Below are 25,807 nucleotides of genomic sequence, written 5' to 3'. Positions count from 1 at the left end.
ATCCCAAATTCAGTCCCCAACATTTGCAGTTGCAAGAATATCAGGCGGGAGGAGCGCTGGCAAAGGCCTCTGCAAGTAGCAGCAAACATGACTTTTCTAGATTACGAAATAATCAGCGTACAGGGGGGGAGGTTCAAAAAGTACAGTGGTGCCTCGCAAGACGAAATTAATCCGTTCCGTGAGGCTCTTCGTATAGCGGTTTTTTCGTCTTGCGAAGCAAGCCCATTGACAGCTTAGTGGATTAGCGCTATTAGCGGTTTAGCGGCTTTTAGCGATCAGCTGTTAAGCGGCTTATCAGCAGAACAGCTGATAAGCGGCTTAGCGGCTTAAGAAAAGGGCGGAAAAAGTGGAAAAAACCCGCGGGGGGATGCAAGATTTTTTTCGTCTTGCAAAGCAACCCCATAGGGGAATTCGTTTTGCGAAGCGCCTCCAAAACAGAAAACCCTTTCGTCTAGCGGGTTTTTCGTCTTGCGAGGCGTTCGTCTTGCGGGGCACCACTGTATCTACATGGTGCCTAGAGAATAACTTGCACCTAAATATTACCAAGACAAAGGAGATGGTGTTGTACTTTTGGAGGAAGAGAGGGGAACTAGCCCCGTTGTATATCAGGGGGGTTGTGTGGAGAGAACCTCTTCCTTTAAATTCCTGGGAGTTTACCTTAGTGAAGACCTCACTTGGAAAAACAATCTAACTCAGGTGGTTAGGAAGGCCCAACAGAGACTCCATTTCCTCATGGTCTTGCGAAAGAACAAAGTTAAACCACAATTGATGACCTCCTTCTACTGGTCCACAATAGAAAGCGTCCGCTCATATTGTATCACAGTGCAGTACGTTGGCTTGACAGCCACAGACAGAAAATCTTTACAGAGGGTGGTGAACACAGCACGCGATATCATGGTCTGTCCCTTGAGTCCGCTAGATGACATCACAAGGGATTGTTTCCTTAGGAGAGCGAGAAAAATCCTCAGGGATGATTCACACCCCGGCCAGCACCTCTTTAATCTTCTACCCTCGGGCAGGAAATATAGAAGTATAATCAGCTGTACCAACAGGCTAAAAAACAGTTTCTATCCGTGGGCTGTTAGGCTGCTGACTGGAAAATAATATAGTGCAACTGACTTTCGGGGTTGGTGTGTTGTACGACAAGCACGCAGAGTGCAATGAGATTGAGTGTTTGTGTGGGAGGGAGGGAGTCTTGGTTAATTTCACTGTACACAGGTTGTACATTGACAATAAAGGTATTATTATATGACAGCATGTAATATAGCTTCATATGCTCCTACATTATGAAATTCATCCAAAGGGCAGCTGAGAAAGTGACTTTTCAGTGCATGTCCAGTCAGGAATTTGAACACAGGCCTCCCAGGAAAATCCAGTCCTAATAAACACCACCACCTCTCACCTGCTACAAGTAATGTCCTGTTTAAAAAGACACCCAGTCTTGCAATGCACGTTGCTCCAAAACACAGGCGTTCGTTCACTTGTGCTGAGTTGGCAGGACTTGATACGCATGAGCTGCCTTCTACACACTGGTTTCATTTGGCTTCCCTTTTGACAGCAATAGTCTATTCTATTTCCAGTCACTGACACAGCAGTAATGACAGTTTGCCTGGCCAAGAGCTGCACGATTTAAAGCAATAAATATTATCTGCCTCTTAAAATACAGTAGCTTGCTGCCAGCCTACAATTCCACAGCTCACCATCTCAAACCAGCAGGCCTAATGAGGCAGATACAAATAACTGCAGTTTGATGAGCCATGCAAAAAAATTTGTTACAGATATTCTTGAACATCTACAAATAGCAAAAGTGTGCTCCTCTAGCAAAAACAACAACACGCAATATTCACCCTGCTTCCAAATTTATGAGCTAGTAACTGAGCAGACCTGAAACATGCTCAAAGAGCACAGAATTATTAAAGCAAGTGGATATAATAAAATAATCAAAATATAAACTCTGGGCTGGATGGCTCTTGATTTGATCCAGCAAGGCACATGGAATTCAAAGCTCACTTTCTGTGGCATGATTGGGAAGTCCCAAATCCAAGCTCTGATGTTATCACTGGACTCAGAACTGCTCCTTAGAATTACAAGAACTAAAATTTATCTTGCATGCATTTATTAAACAGATAAGAATTATTCTACTGCTGTGCATTTTTATTTTTATTTTATTTTGTAGCTATGTGGACCCTTTGGAGGGCAGACAACATGTTTTCAGGAAGCAACAGAATGAGAGAAGGTAAAGTTGTGCATCTGCTACAGATTCTTGCTTTTGGAATGCTTCCCACTCATTCTCCACATCAAAATACTTGGAAACTCACTTACCAATGCAGGCATGGACTCTGACTGAAAGCTGGGTCCTCAAAATGACACTGTGCTTCTTGCCCCTGCTGTGGGGGTGGGGGTTAAAAATAGAAAAAATGATGAGCTAATTAAAGCAAATTTCAGTGAATCATCTAATATGCTATATACACTCTCAGAAATGGCAGGTATTCAATTTTTTATAAACGCATGCATGAAACTGCAAGGACTCTATTACGACATTAAACAAGAATGTGTTATATCTATATAGATAAAGATAGAGGTAAAGGTTAAGGTAAAGGGACGCCTGACCATTAGGTCCAGTGGTGGCTGACTCTGGGGCTGCAGCGCTCATCTCGCCTTAGTGGCTGAGGGAGCCGGTGTGCAGCTTCCGGGTCATGTGGCCAGCATGACTAAGCCGCTTCTGGCGAACCACAGCAGCGCACGAAAACGCTGTTTACCTTCCCACTGGAGTGGTACCTATTTATCTACTTGCACTACATGCTTTTGAACTGCTAGGATTGACAGGAGCAGGGACCGAGCAACAGGAGCTCACCCCGTCGCGGGGCTTCGAACCGCCGACCTTCTGATCGGCAAGCCCTAGGCTCTGTGGTTTAACCCACAGCATCATCCGCGTCCCTTCCAAAAGATAGAGGTAGACACACACAATTTTAACTGTTCGACCGATTTGTACCAGAAAAACAGTCCATTTGGCTTATTTATTCTTTGCCAGAAAGCACGGACAGAAACGTTTACATATTCATCAAATACATGAAAAAACAAACACAGCTAGGAATGATGAGCTCCCTGGGCTCAGTTTCTACTTGGGTTCATCCAAGTGAGCAAGTTCCCTACAAGTCAGAAGACTGCTTAAAGCCCTTCAAACGCTTAGTGGTGTTACGGGTAGCACATTTGGGTCCAGTTCCCTCTCAAGTCCCCTTGCCCAGCAAGCTGGTGACTGGGGCTGCTCTGGCAGAGGGAGGCAGCAGCGCCTGTCAGACGTTTTCAAGCATCCTGGGGAAATTACATTGCCCAGGGCTCCAGGGTCACTGCTGTAACCGTATTCAAGGTGCCAGGGAAGAGGCAAAGTCAGACCTGCTCAGCCTGCTGTTGTTGCTAAAGTTGCAGTCTGCACCCTCTAAACAGTGGGCGAACAAGTGGGGGGGTAAAAGGGTGCAGCTCTCTTCTGGCTCAAGCGAAAACTCCGAAAGCCGAAACAGTGCAAGTCGCCAAAGTTCACATTCCAAGCCAAGCACTCACAAATCCTGGCAACATCTCTAAATAGGACAGTTAAACAACACACCTTAAGGCTTGCCCTTGTTTCCTGTTTTCCTGTTGTAGCTGTCACTAATCCTGCACTTTGGGTCTCCAGAGGGAGGCTTCCAAGCTTGTTCAGGTGGTTGAATGCACTTCAGAACAACACACACCCCCGACCTTCTCTGCTTCGTGTGGTAAGGTTGGTACGGTAGAGTGGGCAAGCCCAGGGCACGCGGGGACAGTTAGGAGTGGGGAGAACATGCATGACCTAGACTAGCACTCTCTCCATGTGCTATTTCCACACATTTAGGGGAAACGTCTGAATGAGGCTGGAGAGAAGTCCTACTCAGGCTTGATACAACTTTATCACAACAATGCAAACACAACACGTAGGCTAATAGTGAGTAGAAAATATATAACAGAATAATGATATCATTCAAATTATGGGAGTAAGCCAATCAAAGTTCTTATACAGTGGTACCTCGGGTTAAGTACTCAATTCGTTATGGAGGTCCGTTCTTAACCTGAAACTGTTCTTAACCTGAAGAACCACTTTAGCTAATGGGGCCTCCTGCTGCTGCCGTGCTGCCGGAGCACGATTTCTGTTCTCATCCTGAAGCATACTTCTTAACCTGAGGTACTATTTATGGGTTAGCGGAGTCTGTAACCTGAAGCGTATGTAACCTGAAGCATCTGTAACCTGAGGTACCACTGTACAATATAACAGAGTGGTAGCGAGGACTGTCAAGCCTTGTGTTCAAAACAGATGCCTAAGGACAGTCTCACAATAGTCTTTCAAAAGTATCAACAGAAGACATCTCAAAAGTTTCAAAAGTAAAGTTTCTCAATAGTTGAAATGTCTTCCATTGAAACTTTTGAAAAACTATTGAGAGACTTTACTTTTGAAACTTTTGAGATGTCTTCTGTTGATACTTTTGAAAGACTATTGTGAGACTGTCCTTAGACATCTGTTTTGAACACACGGCTTGACGGTCCTCTCTACAGCTCTGTTATATTGTACATATGAACTGAGATTGGCTTTCTCCTATAATTTGAATATCATTATTCTACAATATATTTTCTACTCACTATTAGCCTACGTGTTGTGTTTGTATTGTTGTGAGTTTGTTTTTGATACAGCTTATGCATACAATCCACTGAGAATTGCATGCTCTTGTGTAATTCATAGTCCTTTCAACTGTCCTATAAATAAGGCAGTCAAAACCCCTCTAGTCTAAGAGGACGGTTGTGTTTATTGTAGTCAACCATGCTATAGGCGTCATCATATGACATCACAATGCCAGTTAGCTTTTCTGTCACTATTTGACTAGTGAGCTAACAGCTACCTCTGTGGCCCATCCTTTGCTGCAAGAGAGCAGAGATACAGAACAATACATTAAGATGAGTCCCACACAGCCCCTCTGCTCAGAAGCCCCACAAAGCGTAATGGCACTTACTCGCAAGTCAGACCAAATAGGGGGGACAGCCTTAGGGTGGAATTATATCCATAAATTACACTACATCCCGAGGCTGCTCAGCTGGTGTTAAAATGGAGCTGTGCCAGCAGGACTGAACACACCAGGAGAACTCCACTAGCATATACCGGTAACTCTTGTGGAGGGAGACATGCACAAAATGTATCTGGGCATTCTTTGTAATACTGTACACTGATGGTTTTGTGTGTGACTTTGGAGGGGAAAAGTGAGTCTTATAGAGCAAAAAATACGGTACACCCTGCTGACAAAGTTACGTTTCCCCATCAAGGAATGACTTTACCAAAGCTCTCCCTTGAAGTGCTTTCAGTGTTTTCACACATATATTGCTACAATACTCTTAAATAAGTAAATCGAACCCTGATGGCCACAACCGAAAATCTTACTTGGAAAATGGAAATTATCACTGCTGAAAGAGCTGGTGTGCAGATTAGATAAGTCAGGAGCACTATAACAGATGTGCACCCATTGGATGATCAGGAGCACTGCAACTACTACTGCAGAGGACAATAATTTTCAGCTGTAGTACCAACTTGTTCCTGCTCCAAGTCCTTGTAGTAGTGGGAGCCAACTAGGAACGGCCACTCCCAGTAACCAATATGTGAAGAGGAGGTAGACAATGCAGACACCCATAGAAGTCATCTCCTTTTGGTATGGGTGTCCGCCCCGCTTTTATTGATTGATTGTTGAAATGTGGCAGGACATAGTGGGGATCAGTGATTGGCATGCCAATTTCCAGGTCTAGAGCATACACACAGCTGGTCTTCCCATTCAACACTGCCTCTGCCTGTCTCTCATGTTGCAGTATCTCAGCTATTAAGTTGGAACAAGCACTCTGCCTAGTAATATGCCATACAGAGAACTCAGAGGGCTTTTTAAAGTGAGAGGAGACAAAAAAAATTAAGTGTACACTCCCTCAGGGGACCATGCTTTCTCAGTAAAATGTTAATCATATACTGTACTTGAAGAACTGAAATAATGGGATCTGATGCTCAACTGGAAAGAGCATGGTTTCACCTGCCAAAATGCATAGTGGTACCTCAGGTTACAGACACTTCAGGTTACAGACGCTTCAGGTTACAGACTCCGCTAACCCAGAAGTAGTACCTCAGGTTAAGAACTTTGCTTCAGGATGAGAACAGAAATCACACCACGAAGACGGCGCAGCAGCAGTGGGAGGCCCCATTAGCTAAAGTGGTACCTCAGGTTAAGAAAAGTTTCAGGTTCTTAACCTGAGGTACCACTGTACAATGTATTACCATCCTCCTTTCATTTTCTCCTTGCATGGTATACAAAAATATTTTTAAAACCTACTAGCAGTCAGAAAAGAGAATGCTTTCCAAATATCCACAGATATAACACAGTCTTCTGGTGCCATTCAGAGCTTCACTTAACAACGTTTATTGTTTTGGATACAGCTTCTTAACAAAGCTGTATCTGGTAGCAACAGTAAGTAGAGAGAGCTCCCTACTTTCAAGAAAGTAATCATGTGCTACAGTCCTTCTTGAGCTATAGCACCTGCTACGGAGAGCAGAAGGGATCCAGAAAACAAAGACAGAGACATAAAAATCCCATCCAAGGTGGCTTTCCCACCTTTTCCTATTGCCAAAACCTCCTTCCAGTGGGAAAGGCAGAAGATGGAAATGGAACCAGGGGGGGTTGCCTCCCCATTAAAGTATCCCTCAAAAGGTTTTTAACTTCCTGTCAGTGGTGGAGAAAACCCACATCATGCAACCCAATTCTCCCCTACCTCAGTGGAAATCAATGTTTCCACTCCTTTCTTGTTAAGTTGTGGGTGAACATATCAGACGACACAGCGATTCTTCAAACAGCTCTTGTTTATTCAGAGGCCAGAACAGAACTGAGCTGAAGGGCTCAGTCAGCCTGCTAATATAGAGCTCCAGTACAACGTTACTGTAGCAACTTTCTAAAACTATCCAATCACTGAACGTCATTTTCGATCCCTTATTTGCATAACTATCTACAGTATCCCCCTGCTGGCCCAGGGTGAGAACTTCAGTACATAACATTTCTAATGTACAACTTACCCAGAATCCTCCTGGAAACCTTCCAATTCATCCTTTTGTTCTGCTAAGGTAGACTCTAAATCCAAGTAGGTACCATTGTGAGACAGCTGCAATGTGCAGTCATCAAGCTGAAAAAGAAAAGAAAACACTGTAGTTCACTGTATCAGTGTCAAGGCCTCCAGCCTCCAGACCAGCTTACATACAATCTAGCACAAGCCATCAGATTGTTGCTGCCCCGGTTGAAGCACACATTCACTTAATGCCAGTACCTCAAATTCCCCCAGAGATGTTGGGCTAACTGCCACCTATTCCTCTAAGAAAACAGTAGGAACAGGCTTATTGTTCCAAATATATGGATGCTAGGTGTAATTCAGAGGTTATCTCAGGGTGGTTTCCTGAAACAACCAATCCTTTTCACGAGAGCAAGAAATCTCAGTGTGTTTCTGTCACCCGCACCTTCTCGCTCACTTTTGATCACTTGCATATTTCTTTGTGGAACTTAACATTTTATTCAGTGGAGAGAACCACTTCTGCTCTTGTTTACCAGATCACTTTATTGTTGGATGAAAGATAGGAAGGTCAATAATCTTCCCATAGGTTGATGCTGCTTGTTTCTTTGCAGACAAAACAATTAATCGCAATTTGTTTTCCTTCCAACAGTTAATTATTAAGTCATAGTTAAGTATTCAGCGGGACACGGGTGGCGCTGTGGTCTAATCCACTGAGCCTCTTGGGCTTGCTGATCAGAAGGTCGGCGGTTCAAATCCCCACAATGGGGTGAGCTCCTGTTGCTCGGTCCCAGCTCCTGCCAGCCTAGCAGTTCGAAAGCACGTCAAAGTGCAAGTAGATAAATAGGTACCACTCTGGCGGGAAGGTAAACAGCATTTCCATGAGCTCTGGCTTCCGTCATGGTGTTCCGTTGCACCAGAAGCGGTTTAGTCATGCTGGCCACGTGACCTGAAAAGCTGTCTGTGGACAAACGCTGGCTCCCTCAGCCCGTAAAGTGAGATGAGCGCCGCAACCCCAGAGTCGTCCGCAACTGGACTTAACTGTCAGGGGTCCTTTAACTTTAAGTATTCAGACATAAGGATTAGGCTCCAAGCCTGGATGGGAAATCACGTGGGATCACAAACCATGGTACATGATAACTATGATTAAGTGTTACGTCTGGACCATGCAAAACCTGATCAAAGCAACCTCTCTGCTTCCAAGATGAGAAGCAAGATGCTTTGGCATCTCCTTGTACATGCTTTCCTGAGACAGAGCTTAGTTCAGCAAATTAAACCAGCACTTTCAAAGTAAATTTAAGATCTTAATTGGGATTATGTGCGCCAGATCTCTATCTCAATTGTTTGTTAAAAAAACAAACAAAAAATAAAGATACTGTTCTTTCTACACAGTAGTATAATATTTGGCTCATCTGACATGTGCAATTAAGTAGTCGAGACAGGCCTTCCTCTACAAAAAGGAAACTTGAATTTATGAATGCCTAGGCAAATCAGAGTTCAGAGGTTTATAGCCTGCTATAGATGATTTTGCAAACAAACTGAGCTCCGAAGAGGCCTGGGCACACATGATTTTATTAACCATACCCTATTAGAGATTAAACTCCTATTCCCATGTTCGCAGCAAAAGAATGCCAACATAGCATGTAAAAGGAACAAGGGACTCCTGAATGTTAGGTCCAGTCGCAAACGACTCTGGGGTTGCGGCGCTCATCTCGCTTTACTGACTAAAGGAACCGGCGTACAGCTTCCAGGTCATGTGGCCAGCATGACTAAGCTGCTTCTGGCGAACCAGAGCAGCACACAGAAACGCCGTTTACCTTCCCGCCAGAGTGGTACCTATTTATCTACTTGCTAGGTTGGCAGGAGCAGGGACCAAGAAACAGGAGCTCACCCCGTCATGGGGCTTTGAACTGCCGACCTTCTGATCAGCAAGCCCAAGAGGCTCTGTGGTTTAGACCACAGCGCCACCCACATCCCTGACATAGCCTGTACGACAGCTGATATATTGTGCACACACAATTACAATTTTTCATATAAGTTAGTCATTGATCCTGATCACACTTTTGGACATTGTAAATCTTCATATAGAAAATTCCAGAGAAGTTATATATGGAATCAGAAAATGTAAACCTGTCTCCCCATGGTGTTAGGAATTAAAATCTAGAAGGAATATAAATATTGGATTATGCACATTTTTCTTTAGCATCACCATAGCTTCTGACCAAACCAGTTTTGTGGCTCTAGCAAGTGTAAAAATTGATCGCCTTCCTAATGAGGCAATCGCCTGGGTGAAGGGCCATTAAGGGGAACAAAGTAAAGGGGCTCTGTGGGAGATGGCTGGTGGGTGGGGGCCCTCCCTCAACTCTTAGATAGTTAGAAAGGCATAACCAGAGTTTAGAGCAGAGAGTAAAATGTGACCTAGAAGGCAAAAGCATCAATCTGGGAATTGAGAGAGACGCAGCAATGTTTGATTTCTCTTTTAATCCAAGGTTGCAGCAATGAGGGAAGCAAGGTCCTCCTGGGGTGTTAATGTTGTTGGGAATTCCACTCCACCCTTGCTGCAGATATGTGGGATTGTTACATGTCACATGTCTGTTCACATTCCAGCACAGATTGCTGGAGTCCCGTGAGTGGAACATCCGCTCTGCATTGCTTTTGTGTTCTCTCTCTCTGAGAAGAACAACAAGAAGAGAGGTCATGTTTTTCTTTGTCCTGATTTATGTATAATAAATGCGTAGTTTAGTATAGTATCCATGCCTTGAGCCTGATCTGTTGTGTGTTTACTCTGCTGAGTAATGTGTGCTCTTGCATGCACAGTAGCATGAGTCGCAGACGCATGTCGGAGGAGGATGACTGATGGATCTCTGCAGTGGCAAGGCTGAAAAGGGAGACGCTCTGGCTGGGGTCAAGCCAACTGGTTTTCCATCCCACGGTTCCGACAGTCAACCCCTCCATCGTAAGCTCAGGTTGTATATATGTGTAAATAAACCATATATCGTAAAAGCACCACAGTCTCCAGTGTGCCTCATTTCCAAAAGGAACCATGAACCTTGGGTGAGCTTCTGGAACCCATGGACTCTCACACCGCTCAGAGATTGCGTGGCGATTCCCGCCCCCTCCCACAGATGGAATAAATAACACCAGAATTTCCGGACACCAGAATTTAGGTTAATGGGCGAAAAATGGCCACAACTTTATTGATTACAGGTAAGAGCGGTATTGACTTTAGGCATTGGTCCTATCAGACTAACCGGCATAAAACCGGGAAGGGTTAAGCACCAACAGGGGGAGCCTCCGAGATGCACATCCCTAGGTGCTCCCCGAGGGGTTACCGCTCGGGAGAGTGCTTTAGGCCCTAGCCTCCATAGGTTTTGGATGAGGCGACGCCCCCTGGAGTCCTTTATCGGACTACCCTTCAACATTTGAGGGAGGTGATGGCGTTCCTCCCCCCAACTCATTTGCATAATAATACCCCCGCCAATGCCTAACCGCCAAAACCGAAGGTGTTGTGACGTTTTGCTACGAGGTAGGCAAAAAAACCAAGTGGCTTCCAAAATACTGCCAATTAGCCAAATGGAAAAACTCCTACCAGGCTCCTTGCGGCGACCAACCGAAGCCCATAGCAAAGTCCAAATGAAAACCTAGAGGGTGGGTGGGTGGGAAACTGCAGCTGGCTGAAAGAAAAGAAAGGGGCGAGCATGGGCTGCCCCGACCTTAAATGAACTCTCCTTTTTTAAAAAAAAAAAAATATTTTATTAGGTTTTTAATAAACAAATTTCCACTTTCAAATACATACTTCCATGAATCCAATGGACTCCCCCCATCTCCCGGGCACTGCATTCCCTGTGTAACCAAAACCTCAGCAATTTGTTAACTTGTTTTATACATAACAATATATCTTCCATTTTATCGTGTTATCTGATGTGAACATTTCAATACAATTGCATTAATTTTTAATTTCCACACAATAAAAATATTTCGTTACCTCACTTCTGTCTTATAGTGTCTTATTTATCAATTCAGAAATTTGCCGATACTGAAGCTATACCTTCCTAGAGAGGAGCATTTTTTAACATTCATACAACTTATAATGCTTTTTCAAATAGTCCTTAAATTTTTCCCAAACTTCCTCCGTTTCTTCTTCTCCCGAGTCTCGAATTCTGCCAGTCATTTCAGCCAGTTCCATATAGTCCATCAGCTGCGTCTGCCATTCTTCCAATGTGGGTAGATTTTGTGTCTTCCAGTGCTTTGCCAACAGAATCCTCGCTGCTGTAGTAGCGTACATAAAGAAAGTTCTATCTTTCTTGACCATCCTCTGGTCTACCATGCCCAGAAGGAAGGCCTCCGGTTTCTTAGGTAAGGTGAATCTCAGCACCTTTTTTAGTTCATTATGTATCATTTCCCAGAAGGCCTTCACTTTCGGGCAGGTCCACCAGAGGTGTAAAAATGTCCCTTCCTCTTCCTTACATTTCCAACATTTATTATCGGACAGGTGATATATCTTTGCAAGCTTGACTGGGGTCATGTACCACCGGTATATCATTTTCATAATGTTTTCCTTCAAGGCAGTACATGCCGTGAATTTCATTCCGGTGTTCCATAACCTTTCCCAGTCTTCAAACATAATGTTATGCCCCAAATCCTGTGCCCACTTTATCATAGAGGATTTGACAATCTCATCCTGTGTGTTCCATTTAAGCAGCAAGTTATACATTCTCGAAATTAACTTAGATTTTGGCTCAAGCAACTCTGTTTCTAGTTTCGATTTTTCCTCCTGGAAACCCACTTTTTTGTCTGCTTTAAAAACTTCCTGGATTTGAGCATAATGCAACCAATCTCGCACCTTGTTTTTTAACTTTTCCATACTCTGTAACCTCCATTTATCTCCAATTTTTTCAATTATTTCCCAATATTTAGGCCAATGGGCCTCCATATTGAGTCTTTTACGTGCTTTGGCCTCCATCGGTGAGAGCCACCTCGGAGTTTTACTCTCCAATAAGTCTTTATATTTTGACCAGACCATGAAAATTGCCCTTCTGACAATATGGTTTTTGAACAATTTATGAACTTTAACCTTGTCATACCACAAATATGCATGCCACCCAAAAGCATTATCAAATCCCTCCAGGTCAAGGACGTCGGTGTTCTCCAATAGAATCCAATCCTTCAACCAGCAGAGGGCTGCAGCTTCATAATATAACCTCAAGTCCGGCAGGGCAAACCCCCCTCTTTCTTTCGCATCTGTTAGTATTTTAAACTTTATTCGGGGCTTTTTGCCCTGCCAGACAAATTTAGATAAATCCCTCTGCCATTTTCCAAAACATTCCACCTTATCCACGATCTGGAGGGACTGAAACAAAAATAGCATTTTCGGCAATACATTCATCTTTATAGCAGCTATTCTGCCCAGCAAGGAAAGTTTTAATCTTGACCATGTTTCCAGATCTCTTTTTATCTCTGACCAACATTTCTCATAGTTGTCCTTAAATAAATTCAAATTTTTGGAGGTCAAGTGCACCCCTAGGTACTTTACTTTTTTAACCACATTTAGTTCTGTTTCTTTTCTGAACTCCTCTATTTCAGTAGTTGTCAAGTTTTTTGCTAAAACTTTAGTTTTTTGTTTATTCAGCTTGAATCCCGCCACCCGACCAAAATCAGAAATTAATTCTAATGCTCTTTTAGTACTAGAGGCTGGCTCCTGTAATGTTAATACCAAGTCGTCTGCAAAAGCTTTCAGTTTATATTGTTTCTCTCCGACCACAATTCCCTGTGTCAACCGGTCATTTCTAATCATGTTCAGTAGCACCTCCAGGACTGAAATAAACAACAGAGGAGATAGAGGGCACCCCTGTCGTGTCCCTTTTTCAATTTTAAACTCCTCTGTCACCACGTTGTTTACTATCAATTTAGCTTTTTGTTCTGAATAAATTGCTTCTATTCCATTTTCAAACCCCCGCCCTACTCCCATCCTTTCCAAATTTTTCTTCATAAACAGCCAAGAAATGTTGTCAAAGGCCTTCTCCGCATCAATAAAAATCAACACCGCTCTTGTGTTTGAATTAATCTGTAAAAACTCCAAAATATCAATGATGTTTCTTGTGTTGTCAAATAAATGCCTACCAGGGAGAAAGCCTGCTTGGTCCTTATGAATCACTTCATTTAAGACTTTCTTAAACCTACTTGCCAAAATGTCTGCAAAAATTTTGTAATCCACATTTAGGAGTGAGATAGGACGGTAGTTTTTAAGTTGAGTTTTTTCAGATTCTAGTTTTGGAATCAACGTGATGAAAGCTTCTTTCCACGTTTCCGGTGCCTTCCTCCCCTCCATAATCTGGTTACAAACTTCCAGCAATGGTTGTGTCAATGAGTCCTTCAGTACCTTATAATATTTGGAAGTAAGCCCATCAGGTCCCGGAGATTTGCCCAGTTGGAGGTTCTGAATGGCGCATTCAATTTCTTGGGTTGTAATATTACAGTTCAGGGTTGCTCTCATTTCCTGGGGTATTTTTTGTAATCCATTAGTTATAACAAATTGGTCCACCTCTAAGCTTTTTTGTGGCCTTTGAGAGTAGAGTTCTTTGAAATATCTCTGAAAGGACCTTCTAATTTCATCGGGTTTCTGAACCATTCTCCCTTCAATCTCTAGATTTGTAACTGTGTTAAGTTTTTGTCTCTTTTTCAGCTGCCAGGCTAACAATTTTCCACATTTGTTTGCAGATTCGAAGGATCTTTGTTTCATTTGTTTAATTTTCCATTCCACCTCTTGATTTATCAGTTTCGAATATTGTGCCTGGAAAAACTTCACTTCTCTCAATACTTCCTTTGATTTAGGCCTGGATCTCAGTTTTCTCTCTCCTTCTCTTATTTTCTCCAAGATCTTCTCCTTCTTTTCATTCCAGAGTCTTTTTTTAATCGTGTTCTGTTGTATTAGAAACCCTCTTATCACTGCTTTGCTTGCGTCCCAGATTATTCTTTTTTCCACATTTGTCTTTAAGTTTATTTCGAAATAGTCCTTTAAAACTTTTTGGGCCTTCTTAACAATCTCCTGATCTCTTAACAAGGCGTCATTCATTCTCCATCTGAACGATCCGGTTGTATTTAGTCTCAATTCCATTCTCAAGGCGTTGTGGTCGGAGCAGGTTTTTGGGCAGATTTCCACTTTTCTGGTCTTAGGTGCCAGCCCTCTAGTTATCCATATTTGGTCGATTCGCGTCCATGTCATATGGGCCTCAGAAAAGAAAGTTCCTTCTTTCCCTAGAGGGTTCTTGATCCTCCGTATGTCGATCAAATCCAAATTGTCAGTCATTTCAAAAAAGGTTTTTGGAAGTCTGCCATCTTTCGTTATATTAGCGCTTTGTGACTTATCCATATTCACTGAGGCGACACCGTTCATATCTCCCAACATGATAATGTTGTTATAGTCCAAATAGTCCAGCATAATCTCGTGCAGCTTCTTAAAAAATTCCGATTTTCCATCATTTGGGGCGTAGATTCCTAGAATTAAAAACTTTTCACCTTGTGTCTGGATTTCAATTGCCAAAATTCTGCCCTGTTCGTCTTTAAATACAAATTTTGGAGACAAGTTCTCCTTTGCATAAATCACCACTCCTCTTTTCTTAACTTTATCCGATGAAATAAATTCTTGGCCTAACCTTTTGTTGATTAGCACTTTTCTATGGAGTCTTGTCACATGTGTTTCTTGCAGGCAAATAATGTCCAATTGTTCTTTTTTCAAAATATGAAATACTTTTCTGCGTTTTTCTGGAGAATTCCCGCCATTTATATTCCAACTAAGAAGCTGTAGAGACATCCCGGTTTACTTCTTGGGTATCACAGTTGGGTATCTAATTTGTCGTCCTTTTCCGGAAGCTGTGGTGCCGGGCCGCCTCCAGATGGTATGGATCCTGGTGGTAATCCCGGTGGTGGAGGCCAAGAATCTACGGCTCTCTTTTGGAGGTCCTCCTCGTTGTCGTGTAGGAACTTCTGGTGGTCTTCTGGTGTTTTAATTCTTACCTTCTTTCCTTTATAGGTGAATGACAGACCTTGAGGAAATTCCCACCTATAAGGGATTGCGTTGTATCTTAACAATTTGGCCAAGTCTGTGTATGTGGCTCTAAGGTCCAACAAATATTTAGGAATGTCTCTATAAATTTCTGCCCTTTTGCCTTCGACTTCCAGGGATTTTTTAAAGTGTTGGCCTAATATCTTGTCTCTTTCCTCTCTTGTTCTCAAACAAACCAAACAGTCTCTGGACTTATCTTTCTTAACCGATCTTCCCAGTCTGAAGGCCGTCACAATCTTGAAATCTTTATCTTCTTCAACCCCCCAAAATTTAGAAAACAGCTCCGTCAAGAATTTCTCTAGGTTGCCCTGTTCCAACTCTGGGACAGCCCTCAGCCTAAGATTACATTCCTTACTTTTCAGTTCCACCATTGACAGGTAGGCTTGCTGTTCTCCTACCTGTCTTTTCAGAGGTCTTACTTCCCCTTTGATCTCTTCCACCTTCTTGCACGCTTGCTCAGCTTTTTGATTGGCTTCCGCAGCTAATTTGTAGTTCTCCGCCGTAGCTCCTTGCAGTTTCTCAATAGCCTGAGTGTGCTGCGAAACCTGATCTGTTAACTTGCTGATAGTAGATGTAGCTCTATCAATTTTAGATGACTGATCGTCCACCTTCTTATTCAAAAGTGCCAATTGTTCCAAAATTTGTTTCAAGACTGGATCAGTTCCTCCAGCTGCCATTTCTTCTGTAGCAGGCGTTTCAACTTCCTCCTCCTGCGCCGTCAACACAGTTGGCACCGAGGATCTGCGATGATGAATCAAGGTTGTTTGGACAAGCTGCCCAGCTCTCTTGTCTTTTTTCTTTTCTTTAGCTTCCTCAGCTAAAGCTTCCTTAGCTTTAGCTGCTCTTGTTTTCGCTGGGCCACTCATTCCCCAGCTGCTGTTCAAGGTCAAATAGTCTTTCAATCCATGAGAAAGGCAAGTCCAGAGTATAAACAATTAAACCACAAAAAATCCCAATAAGATACAGTTCCCAGACCACTATGCCTCCGCAAATCCACTAGGGGGGGTTTTCAAAGGAAAGAAAGTTTATTTTCCACCATCAAAGCTCCTATTTCAACTGAAATCCCCAAGTTCAGAAAGGAGGATTTCAGAAAGTTCTGTTTCAAATTAGTGCCACAAGGTAACGGAGAGGTTTCGATGACAGTATTAAAGCGATAGTGTATCCATCAATGCAACAGTTTATGTTAAGAGAAAAGTTTCAGCAGCCTGACAGTACTCATTTGCAACACTGGCAGTCCAATAACTCGGTTATCCCCTTCAATTCCACATCTCTTCACGATAGGAGGAAGATTCTCTAGCACACTGAACCAAAACATTTATTTCTTCACTCTTTTTCAATTTCTAGAAACACACAGTCTATAAATGCCCCTTCTTACTTCTTTCAAAATCTCTTTTTTAACGCTTCAGCCCGCATCGGGTTCTTTGCTTTGCTCCGATTAGCAGGACCGGAAGGCGGACTTCCTGTTACTCGCCTCCCGTTTTCAGCCGAAATAGACAAATTTAAGTTAATCCTTAATCAGTACTTTGGTACCCCTTACTCACGGGTAGATTGCAGCCAATCTCGATGTTTTTCAAGAAGAAAGGTCGGCGCTCATCAGCAACAGCAGCGCGGCTTCACTTCCGCGAAAAGAGCGATGAACTCACAGCGCCGCTCCCCCGTTCACGATCCGGAGCCTCTTACGAGGTCCCTTCCTCGCTTCTGGGGGGGCTTCTGGCACCCGCCGAGTCCCACGGCCACAGGCTCGCTCTGCCTGCGGTTTATCTGGATGGGTCTCCGCTTCGCCGTAGCGGAGGACCCTTTTTCGCGGAGCCCCTCTTCACTGAGTAAAGAGGACCGCCATTGCCGTTTTGCGCCGCCTCCGGAAGTCTTCTTAAATGAACTCTCCTAAGCCCGCCCCCGTTGCCAGCCGATTGGCTGGCGTGGTGAATGATGACTCCCAGGATTCCCAAGTCCCCCGGGGCTGAGCTAGCCCCGCGAGGATGTAGGTGGGGCGTGAGCCCGCAACCCCCCCTCCTTATGTCGGGAGTGGCTTTGCAGTGGTGTGTAACAATGCAAAAATGAGACGTGCGAAAACTCCATGTGCTGTAATCCCTTTTTCAGTTCTTGGGGGACAGTGGGGGATCATTTGATCACCACTCTTTCTCTATTCTCTCCCTTTATTTTTGACCAGCATTTGCAGGTAGTGTTGCTAGATGCAACTTAAACCATATAAAAAGGCCCAGGTTTTGTTGCTTTTGCTGCAATGCGCTAAGAGTTTTGTGGCCCCTTATAGAATAAGATATTTATTATGGTATAGACCTCTGTAGTCCAATACATCAGATGCATGAAATGTAATCCTAAATTGACAAGCGTAGCTGAGGGTGGAAGAATGCAGGGGCTTGAGGTCAGAGGGAAATGACATGTCTGCTCCTTTTTGGGGTTTTTCTCTCTGACTCACTCCCCTTCCACAATGTACACCTCACACTTCTGATGAAATGGACTGCAGCCTGCGAAAGCCTATGCCATACTACATTTTTCATGGAATTGCAGAGTTGGAAGGGACCAGAGGGATCATCTAGCAGTCCAACCTCTGGTATGGCAGGAATCTTTTGCCCCAAGTGGGGCTCAAACCCCAAACCCTGAGTTTTGTTAAGGCTTTAAGGTGACACAAGACTCTTTTGAACCGTATAATTCAAGCTTGTGATGTTTTTTGAACCAAGACCAAATGCTAGTTATTTTGAAGCTACCCAGCCACTGATAGGGTGTTCTTCCAACCAGAAATGCTGTCAAATCTAGAACAAATGAATGGATACTAAACCAGATACTTAGAGAATCAGAATCCACAGCTAATAACCAGGCAAATAGCTGTATAATTCCTCAGTAGCCTTGGGTAACAACTGAAATTGTAAAGACAAAAAGGCACCTCTAATTGGATAACAACTCTTCCATCACTAGGGTGATTAGAACGTCTGCCCACAAATTCAGTTGTGTAATTCGGGGAAAAGAAGCTTGCTTTCTAAAAGACCTGTACCTTTCCAAAGAACTACAAAAATGGGGAGGGCCCTGGGTGTCACAGTGAACAAAACCACAGCTTTCCCAGACTTTAAATGAATTGCTTTACTTTCAAGTTGAATGAAATGTTTTCTGTTTCTTACATCATTAAGTAAGTATTCCAGTTTCAAAGTACTGGATCTGATGGTGTGATGAGCATAGAAGAGAAACGTTCTTTTGGAAGGGGTAAATTAATTCCTCTTCTTAATATGGATCTATTCAAGTAAAAGAACTAGAAGTTCTGAAAGTGTCTTTCTGATCTCAAATGCAACCTTAAATTGAAACTTGATAAGCTTAAATTACAGCTTAAGTAAAATACTTCAGTTACCTAGGGCTCACATTCCATCATACAAGATCTTGGAAGCACCATTGGCAAACCTCCCTTCAAAAGGCGGAGATTACAAAGCTAGCCATACATAAATTCTTCTTCACAAAGGGCGGCAAATATGTTCCAGCAGCCTTAAGGGTTTTCAACGCAAAGCCCGTTTCCCAACTCCTGTATGCAGCAAATGTCTGGCATAATGGGGACCTGCCAAAGCTAGATGGCTTTCAGGCAAAATTTATACGATCTCTGCTGCAGGTACCTAACTGCGTCCCCAACTCCGTACTTCTGTTGGAAGCTGGTGAATGCCCAATTTCAGCTAGAGCATGGTGGGCTGCCCTAAGACATTGGCTCAGGATTTCAGTGTTTAATCTAGGGAAGGGTCTGTACCAACATATCACCAATGAGGAATTTGTCAGCAAATGGCAGAAAACCATGGCTAAAAAAGCCACCTCTATTGGTCTGTCTCCCCCCCAACTGTATTACCTGGGCTATGAAGGCGCCCAAAAGGCTTTAAAGCAAAGATTATGGGACAATGCACACAGTGACTTGCGATCTCGGTCACACGCAGTCTGTAGTCCACTGGCAGCAGGAGTTCAATATGGGTATGTCTTTGAGTTAACACCTTACATCAAAAACCTGACAGTACCTAACTATCGAAGGCTTTTTACCAAGGCCAGACTGAATGTCTTCCCCTCTGCAGTGCTGGATGGTAGGTTGAGAGGAGTTCCCTACCAGGACAGACTTTGCTCGTGTGCTCAAGACATCGAGTCCATAAATCATATTTTGTTACATTGTGCGAAGTATGAGCAGGCCAGGGCTGAACTGATACTACCCTTGCTGGTGCCTTTCCCGGGAAAGTCAGAAGCTCACTATGTCAGGTTCCTACTGGAAGACCGGACAAAAGCTAGAACTTTGGCAGTGGCAAAGTTTTTATCGGTGGTTGAAAGAACAAATGAGCCCTATATTCCAAACAAAGTGCTTGATTAACCTGGAGGTAGGCTGTATGAACTCTGTATTGATTTGTAATGTTTTGTTGGTCTCTGGACCGTAATAAAGATTGTTGTTGTTGTTGTTGTTGTTGTTGTTGTTGTAAATTGAAACTTGAAAAGCTTTTCAGTCTTGTCTATCCCAAATGTAGACCTCACATACATTATTAGGTATATCCCTAGAATTTAATGTGTGCACATAAAATATAATGTTGCACAACAAAGAGTCAGTCTTGAGGCACTTAAGACTAACTAAGAAGTTTATCATGGGATAAGCTTTCATCTCTGAACATTGGCCATGCGGGCTTGGGCTGGTCAAGAGTCTGTGAGAATTTTAGCTTAATATATGCAAAATGCGCCCAATGATCATTCAGAAGACCAGCAATCAATGATAATGCAAACACCCTAATGCAAACACTTGGCAAACACTGCCAAGTTAATTAACCCCTACCATGGGATAGAAAACCATTATCGCGCCTCAATGCAGAGATGATCTAATTGTACTTTTTTTATTTTAAAAAAATCATATTGAGAACCACGTTTATTTACATTTACCAAGCAAACACCAGAAAACAAATGAAACTCTGCATAAAAGACCCAACAACCACAATGGCACAATAGATGAAATAAAGTAATATTCTCTCTTGTTACAGAACTAATTTAGAGGGGAACTGATGGTCCCTCTAACACTTGAATTGCAATTTTTCTGAATAGTAGCATATTGGGCTTGGGTGTCGTTATACTGTCTTATTAGCATGAAAAACAAAACTACTCCGATCTGCAAAAAAAAAAGAGAAAAAAGAAAAAAAGAAGGCATCCCATTTCACCTGTCTCCGGATAACTAAGAATTGATGCCTAAGCCACTCCGCTGTGGCAATTTTCCAAAGTTTACCATACTAGAGCTCTATAGTAGGAGTCTATTGTGCTTCCACTATTGTGTTATCACAAGCCTGGCAGTGACTAACAACGAATGTAATCAAGCCCTTAAATACTACATTCCCCGCCTCCAAGTTAAACAGTGAAAGTAGCATTAGTTCTCATGTTTTAACCATTGTTTGCCCAGTTATGGTGCTGATCATTTTGAGTATCTCATTCCAAAATATCACTGCCTATGGGCACTCCCAACTACAGATGAATTACACTTCTTGATAAGTTGTAACCTGGTAGTTTCACACTGGACTCTCCCCTTGGAAGGTTTGGGTTTTTTAAGTTCTTTTCCCCCAAGGCCTCTTCCTCTACCTGTGATACGTCGAAGTGTTACACTCAGGACTCACAGGCATGAGGTTCCTGAGAAATTCCATTAGGAATTCCCCATACGCTCTTCAAATGCCCGATGGATTGTTGTATAACAGAGAGCAAATACTTCTCTGTGGGACCACAAGGCAAGACATGATGTAATGGCCTTAACGTAGAGGGGCTTAAGCTGAGAGGGTGACTGGGAGTGGGGCGCGATGGCAGCGGCCGGGCAGGGGCAATGGTGGGAGTGCAGGGGTCATTGTTTACACCGCAAAGGTGTGGGTGAAACCATAGAAAACAGGAATGGTGGCAGATGGTGTCAAGAACTCCATGATTCCCTTCTGCAAGATAGCTGGGGAAGAAGTTGCACAGCTCAAGGGAAAGAAGATTGTCTCCCCAAAGGCAAATGCTGTACCAGAGGTCAGCAAACTTTTTCAGCAGGGGGCCGGTCCACTGTCCCTCAGACCTTGTGGGGGGCCAGACTATATTTGGGGGGGGGATGAATGAATTCCTATGCCCCACAAATAACCCAGAGATGCATTTTAAATAAAAGGACATATTCTACTCATGTAAAAACACGCTGATTCCCGGACCGTCTGCAGGCTGGATTGAGAAGGTGACTGGGCCGCATCCGGCCCCCGGGCCTTAGTTTGCCTACCCATGCTGTAGGCTGTGGTCCACAGCAGTGCCAGGAGACTATCGGGGGCTGATTGAGATCTGCCTGTGGAGATCCCTGCCAAAGACTACAATAGCCTCGGCCCCTTCCAAGTTTCCAAGATCCTGGCTGTGCAGGTCAAGGCAGAAGGAATCAACCTTCTGCTTCTGGGCAAACCGGACACTGACAATAACTGTAACCGGGCAGGGCAGCTGACCACAGCATTTCATGACTGGCCACAGGGGACATTTGCTTCAGAAGTGACTCTGGATGCGGACTGGCTGAAGGCTGAGCGTGAAATTGAGCGGGGGTCTAGAAATGATGCGCCTGAAGCTGCCAGCCGTGGTGACCATCTGAACGAGACACACTATGCCACCCAGCCTAATATCATGAAAGTCAAAAAGAAGACTGAGATGGTGAAGTCATCCAATCTTGGGGTTGTTATGGGGGGGAAATTGCTCATTTATCCCTTATGGAGTACCCAAGAGCCCATATAGAGTCCTTTTGTTGGTTCTCTATCAGTAGGAGAAAACAACAGAGACCAACCAGAGAATATTGAGAAACTAAGCAACTAGTAAGCCAGATCTTTATTAAAGCTATTGCAACAGGGTGCTCCCCCCCCCCACAGGACAGGGGAGGGATCCCCAGCCATGCACACAAGCCCTTATATAGACATTTTAAATTGCCCGCCCTGGAATCCAAGACCACCCCCAGAAACATCATACATACATCACAGAAGGTGTAGCCCAAGACCACGCCCAGATACATCAGAGGAGGGGCAGAAATCTGGGTGTGTTGTTTCTTCCTGTCTGCCAGTTTAAATGTAAAGGTAAAGGGACCCCTGACCATTAGGTCCAGCCGTGACCGACTCTGGGGTTGCGGTGCTCATCTTGCTTTACTGGCCAAGGGAGCCGGCGTACAGCTTCCGGGTCATCTGACCAGCATGACTAAGCCGCTTCTGGCGAACCAGAGCAGCACACAGAAATGCCGTTTACCTTCCTGCCGGAGCAGTACCTATTTATCTACTTGCACTTTGACGTGCTTTCGAACTGCTAGGTTGGCAGGAGCAGGGACCAAGCAATGGGAGCTCACCCCGTCGCGGGGATTCGAACTGCCAACCTTCTGATTGGCAAGTCCTAGGCTCTGTTGTTTAACCCACAGCGCCACCCACGTCCCGTGTCTGCCAGGTTACCTGATTGGATTACCTGGCCATTCTTTTGTTATGATAACTACTCAATTCCTGAATCTAGGTCACAGGTCACAGGCTCGCACCCTATTCATATCTTAAATATGCCCTTAAGACAGGATTTGTGAAAGAGACAATGGGGAGATTTCCCATTTCCTTCGACCTTGCAGAGAAATATTTGAGGTCATTTTGGGAGAGAGAAAATGGTTTCAGGACTTTTCTGTGGGTTTCAGACATGTGGCCCACACATCTGTATGTGCTTTATGAACATCTATTTTTTTATATATAAGACCTTAAAATTATTATAACAGGGTCGATTTTACCCCACTGTCAGGATGCTGTCAGTGGCTCCCAGCTGGTTGCCCAGGAAAGTATAAAGACAAGGAAAAGTTTCTTACAGCCCTTTTTTATTTAAATCTTTACAGAATAGAATCCAGCCTCTTGGATAATGGTGCTGTCCCGAGTGAATCTCTACCCTGTCTCTCCCATTTCCTCATCTGTCACTTCTACGGGTGCCGCTAACAGCCCTCTGTCTTTGAGCTCTTTGCTCTCCTACTTTTAAGGCTCGCCAGGTTCTGGGAGATGGAGGGTCTGGAATGCTTTCTAATGACAACATCTCAGCTGGGTGTTGTTCCGGCTGTCCCGCGATTTCCCAGCTTTCCCCCTCATCTGCCTCTGAGCTGTGACCTCCCTCAATTCCCTGTTGTAAATCTACCCCCCGTCTTCCTCTTCCTCCTCCCTGGAAGGGTCGGCAGTCTCCACCATTCCTCCTCTGCCCTGTTCCTGACACCCATGGGGTGAAGATGGTGAACATGGAGGACCTTCCCCAGTGTAAGGCTAGAGTCAAAGTGGAGATGGTCAAAGATGCAGTTGCTTAGCTCAATGGGGATGGGGATTCAGAGCATTTTCCATATAGCAATGCCCTTGCCATTAAGGCTGTTCATCAACTAACACTATCTGAAATCACCACTAGCTATTGAGCTCCTTTGGTACAGGCTTTTAACAAAGACCCTAGAGTTATTCTCACCCAGTTTAGAAGCATGAGTAAGTTGTCATCTCTAATGCATCCATCAATTACCAGGGAAAATCTCAGCAGGGGTATCTAAGAGTATATCTTATTTCTGTAATTGCAGGTTGCTTTTAAACTTCTTTTAATCTTGTTGTAACACTGTGCTGTAAAGTCTAACCTGCCCCGGTACTGCAGGGTGAAGGGTGGGTAATAAATTATAATAACATAAAATGCTTCCAGAGTTGTGGAAGGTTCGGTTGCTCAGGGAAAAGTCACACAGGACTTAGTGAAATCCAAGGAAAGGTTGCCTTTAACAGTCAGTTTTGGAGTGTTCCTTATCCTAGGCTTGTTTTGCAAAACTAGCCAGCTCTAAGCAAGGACTTGTAACCTGGCTTTACCTCTACAGAAATAATGCTGATTTCTCAGTTGGTCAGCTATAAAAAGAAATTGGGGAGGGAAAACCCTAGAAATCTGTGACCCGTTTTCCCCTCACAAAACGCAGCTCTTACTGCTAAGCAACAGAAAATGTTCTAGTTTCCTTCTATTCTGCAGCTCCTTTTAAACAGAATGGGGTTTTTGGGGGGGGGGCTGAGCACAAAAGGCAGCAGAAGCCTGCTCCTCACGAGATACCTCAAGAGAATTAAACCCCTTTTTTCCTGCTTTCAGCAAGGACAATAGAAATTCCACATTGGCTTTGAATAAAACTAACTCATTAGCCCCAGCTTTGTTCGTGTGTGTGTGTGTGTGTGTGTGTGTGTGTGTGTGCTTTTGCGGTCCTTTAGCTTCAGGCTGACCCACTTGAGAAAGGAAGAGAGGAGGAGCTGGGGGGGGCAAAGCCATTTGCCTCAGACACATGGTAGCCACATGTATTTAAGTACCACAGAGGCCTTCAAGCATCTCTCCCCTCCACCCACTTACTCTCCCCCCCCCCGCCGCCCCCCTCGAAAAGCAAAAACAGGCAGATAAATCAAATGAAAAGGAACACACGTGTTGCCATGCCAACGGAAACTTCAGGGAACCTTTTTGTTTGTCCTAAGAAGTCTTTTCAGGGCCGCTCAAGCCATCTCTTTGGGCCCTGCTTTAAACCCATGTGCATATGGGTATTGGGGGGGGGGAGTTTTATTTGCCAGCATTCAAAAACAAAGAACAACAACAAACAAGGAAAACCCAGAGCTGCTTTGCCCCACCTAAAACCCACTGCTTTTCTCCCCCTCTGTTCTGTGTCTCCCATTTTAGTGCACTTCACATGAATGAAACCTCTTCCTGGCAGCCAGTCCGCCGTGCATTTCAAAGGCATAAACATTGCACCATCCCAGAAACAGGAAAAGCAGCCAGTGGAAAGCGTCAAGGGGTTACCACCACCCCATTTATAAAATACAGGTAGACCCAAGTCCCAAACATGCAGTTTCATCCTTCATGTTTCAAGCCCTGAAATGATCAGGCCTGGCAGCTTCCTTGAATGGAAGATCTCGGTTTTTATACAATTGTCATCTAAATGCTTTCAGCTGTCCACTTTCAGGGAACCTTCCCCTCATTGATTTGACTGCTGAGGAGGCCCTAAGCATCTTCATGCGCTGCAGAGGATTCCTGGGAATCCAGGGAGGCTGAGTGCCGGTCCATGTGGGGTCAGAGGTCAAGGCCTCTTGGGTATTGCCATCGCTCCCTCTGAACTCATCAATAGCAACTGACAAGCCCTCTTTCTGAGAAGCGTCTCCTTCATTACTGATCTTCCAACTGAGGAACTTCTGGAAGCCCAACAAGGCTGTCAGAACTTGATTCGAACCAAGCAATCTAAATCATGCAAGAATGAACCCGAAATAGCCAAACACCTTTAGCAGGTTACAGCTCCAGTTACTGTCTTGCTGAATCAATCCTACTTTAGGTAAAGGTAAAGGGACCCCTGACCATTAGGTCCAGTCGCGGACAACTCTGGGGTTGTGGCGCTCATCTCGCTTTATTGGCCGAGGGAGCCGATGTGCAGCTTCTGGGTCATGTGGCCAGCATGACTAAGCCGCTTCTGGCGAACCAGAGCAGTGCACGGAAACGCCGTTTAGTTTCCCGACGGAGTGGTACTTATTTGTCTACTTGCACTTTGACGTGCTTTCGAACTGTTAGGTTGGCAGGAGCAGGGACCGAGCAACGGGAGCTCACCCTGTCACGGGGATTCGAACCACCGACCTTCTGATCGGCAAGCCCTAGGCTCAGTGGTTTAGACCACAGCGCCACCAGCGTTAA

The 25,807-nt window shown here is 44.2% G+C and overlaps 1 protein-coding gene across 12 annotated transcripts in view; it reads right to left on the bottom strand.

The window, feature by feature from the left end:
• Window positions 1-25,807, bottom strand: part of FHOD3 (formin homology 2 domain containing 3) — a 340,197-nt gene that overhangs the window by 276,322 nt on the left and 38,068 nt on the right. For all 12 annotated transcript variants that reach the window (XM_081883777.1, XM_081883776.1, XM_081883771.1 and 9 more), the window contains exons 2-3: window positions 7,097-7,203; window positions 2,323-2,387 (exon numbers count right to left, since the gene is read on the bottom strand). In XM_081883777.1, the coding sequence (XP_081739903.1) occupies window positions 2,323-2,387; window positions 7,097-7,203 (172 nt within the window). The remainder of the gene's footprint in view (window positions 1-2,322; window positions 2,388-7,096; window positions 7,204-25,807) is intronic.

This window comes from Podarcis melisellensis (assembly GCF_964234715.1).
Source record: "Podarcis melisellensis genome assembly, chromosome: 13".
Taxonomy (NCBI): domain Eukaryota; kingdom Metazoa; phylum Chordata; class Lepidosauria; order Squamata; family Lacertidae; genus Podarcis; species Podarcis melisellensis.
This window is presented reverse-complemented; position numbering and strand designations above follow the sequence as displayed.